General features: G+C 55.3%; 1 protein-coding gene across 1 annotated transcript; it reads left to right on the top strand.

Moving 5' to 3' along the window:
- Positions 1-415: 415 nt before the first annotated feature.
- On the top strand, positions 416-2,101 carry J4E79_008141 (uncharacterized protein; the record flags this gene model as incomplete). Its single annotated transcript, XM_049357000.1, has 3 exons — positions 416-575; positions 626-907; positions 957-2,101. 3 exons carry the CDS (start codon positions 416-418, stop codon positions 2,099-2,101), a joined length of 1,587 nt encoding a protein of 528 aa, XP_049208364.1.
- Positions 2,102-2,868: the final 767 nt, after the last annotated feature.

Raw genomic sequence — 2,868 nt, 5'->3', positions numbered from 1 at the left:
AATCAGCGCTCCACATGTCAAACCTGTCAGTCGTCGTTTGACCCATGGACCTGGTTCTGGTTCCCAAGAGTTCTGTTCTTGGCCTAGGTATCCATCCTTCGTTCATCTATCCGAGTGTGGCTGCAGACACATAGCGCCCCGGCGTCAGGTTCGAGATTGGACCGGTGGTAAACGAAACGGCTAGCTATGCAGCGTGCCACATATTCCTCGGCTTCACGGCTGGACTCATCTCCTGCGCTGGAGGATATAAGTCTTCGAGCTCGCCAGACTTGTAACAGTAACGCAGCTGCGCTGGACATTCTTTCACTACAGGACTTCGTCATTCATTCGTTCTTTTGCCTTTTCAGTCACTCTTTTGTCAACTTTTGACTAGTCACTCATTCCAAACATCACTACTCGCATCAATATATACACTATGAAGTCCGTAGCTGTCCTCCCCGCCATCCTGGCGCTGGCCAACGCCCACGCCACTTTCCAACAACTCTGGAAGAACGGAAAGGATCTTGAGAGCACCTGTGCCAGGCTGCCACCTTCCAACAGCCCCGTTGAGGACTACACAAGCACTGCGCTGCAATGTCAGTACCCCTCGAGTTCCCACTTTGGATCTGTGCTGACAGCAATCTAGGCAACGTTAGCCCTGCTCCCGCTGAGGGAAAGTGCGACTTTGAGGCTGGTGACACAGTCACTATCGAGATGCACCAGCACAACACCCGTGACTGCAAGGAGGAGGGTCTTGGTGGTGCTCACTGGGGTCCCGTCCTCGCATACATGTCCAAGGTTGAGGATGCTGCCACTGCCGATGGTTCCAGCGAGTTCTTCAAGGTTTACCAGAACACCTGGGCGAAGAACCCAGATGCCACTCAGGGCGACAACGACTTCTGGGGCACCAAGGACCTCAACTACAACTGTACGTACGGCATCATGTCCTCTGGAAACTACTGCTAACAACCCAATAGGCGGAAAGCTTGACTTCACCATCCCCAAGAACATCGCCCCTGGTGACTACCTCCTCCGTGCTGAGGCTATCGCCCTTCACGCTGCAGGCCCCGCTGGTGGTGCTCAGCACTACATGACCTGCTACCAGCTTACCGTCACCGGTAGCGGAACCCTCGAGCCCAAGGGTGTCACTTTCCCAGAGGCCTACTCCAAGACTGGTCCTGGTCTTGGTTTCTCCATCCACGCCGATCTCGACTCATACCCCGCCCCTGGCCCTGCTCTCATCGCGGGTGGTACTGAGGCTACCCCCGAGCTTCTCACATTCGGCGAGCTCGCTGGTGCCCCTGCTGCTACCGCTACCGGCGGTGCTGAGACTCCTGCTGCCTCCACCCCGGCCTCCGCTGTCGCCTCTTCCACTGCTGCTCCCGCTTCCACCAGCGCCGCTGCCGAGGCTGAGCCTTCTTCGGTTGCCCCAGTTGAGGTCTCTTCTGCCGTTGAGAGCTCCGCTGCCGCCACCTCTGCTGCCGCTACCTCGGCCGCCGCTTCTTCTGCCGCTGCTCCTGAGGTCTCCAGCGTTGTTGCTCCCTACCCCGTAGCCAACAGCACCTCTTCGATGCTTCCTGGCACTGTCTCCAGCGCTATCGTTGCTCCTAGCACCATGCTCACCGCTGTCCGCCCCACTCCTACCGCTGAGCCATCTGGTCCCATCAAGGAGTACTACCAGTGCGGTGGCCAGGGCTTCAAGGGTGACAACAAGTGCGCTGAGGGTCTTGAGTGCAAGGAGTGGAACCCATACTACTCCCAGTGCGTCAAGCCTGAGGCCAACAAGCCTGGTCCTTCCAAGGGTCCTATGCCCTCCGCTCCTGCCCCTAAGCCCACTGCCGTTGCCCCTAAGCCCACCGGCGCTGCCCCCAAGCCTACCCCTGAGGCTCCCAAGCCCTCAGCTGCTAAGCCCACCCCTGCCGCCCCGATCGAGGCTGAGCCCACCTCCGTCGCACCTGAGGCCGTTGAGCCCACCAAGCCTGCTGCTTCATCCGCACCCGCACCCTCAGCCGGTGCTGGTGAGAAGACCTACACCCTCGAGACCTTCATTGCTTTCCTTGAGCAGGAGGCTGGTAGCGAGTCTGCTGCTAAGATCCGCCGCATGATCGAGGCCCTTCAGTAGACAATCTCGCATCTTTTGCGATATTCATCTTGTATATATACTTACCCTAGATGGGTAACTTCGATTCTTGTAGCGATGTTTTTGGAATGATACTTCTACTTCTTCATGATCATTACGCTGCTCTGCAGACTTTGCTATTCTTTCCATTGCATGCTGATCTGTCTATCTATTTGATCATGTGCATACCGATGCAATCCATTGATGCTCTCGTGCTGTGTGTATTCTCATCTGCAGGTTGCCGCGGTCAATTTGAAGCTGATTCACGTCCTGATAACACGTCCACTCGATACTAGTCGCCTTCAAAAGATCAATGCCACTAGGTGCGGCCACAGCTTCCCCAATCGCGCGGTAAGCGTTCTGGGGTCGTCTCACGTCACTTGGAACCGATAACCGGCGATTTAGGTATTCCAGTCGCCACCCAGTGGCTTTATCCTCCTCATAACACATCACAGTTCCCAACTTTCCGAATGCGTCTCTCATATCTTTCTAGGCGCAAGCATCGCCGAAGCATTGACGACCATCGCAGAATGTAACAAGCTTGCATCCGTCGCAGCCCGCACCGCATTATTAACTGCAGGCAACAGAGAGTTCGTCTAGCTATCTGTACTCTTACTTTAGACAAAGGTTTCTATCATCCGTCCATGTAGAAACAAGTGCAATATACCTTATGTTGCAACAAGAGACGTAGAGTTCGAGCGCCTCTGGGTTCAATCACGTGCTCTTATCTTTTGTACTACCTAGTGCATTATGCGCATTTGGCTATAAAT

This window comes from Alternaria viburni, assembly GCF_023758015.1.
Source record: "Alternaria viburni strain BMP 2772 chromosome Unknown scaffold_19, whole genome shotgun sequence".
NCBI lineage: Eukaryota > Fungi > Ascomycota > Dothideomycetes > Pleosporales > Pleosporaceae > Alternaria > Alternaria viburni.
The sequence above is the reverse complement of the archived record's forward strand: the minus strand, read 5'-3'. Positions and strand labels throughout refer to the sequence as shown.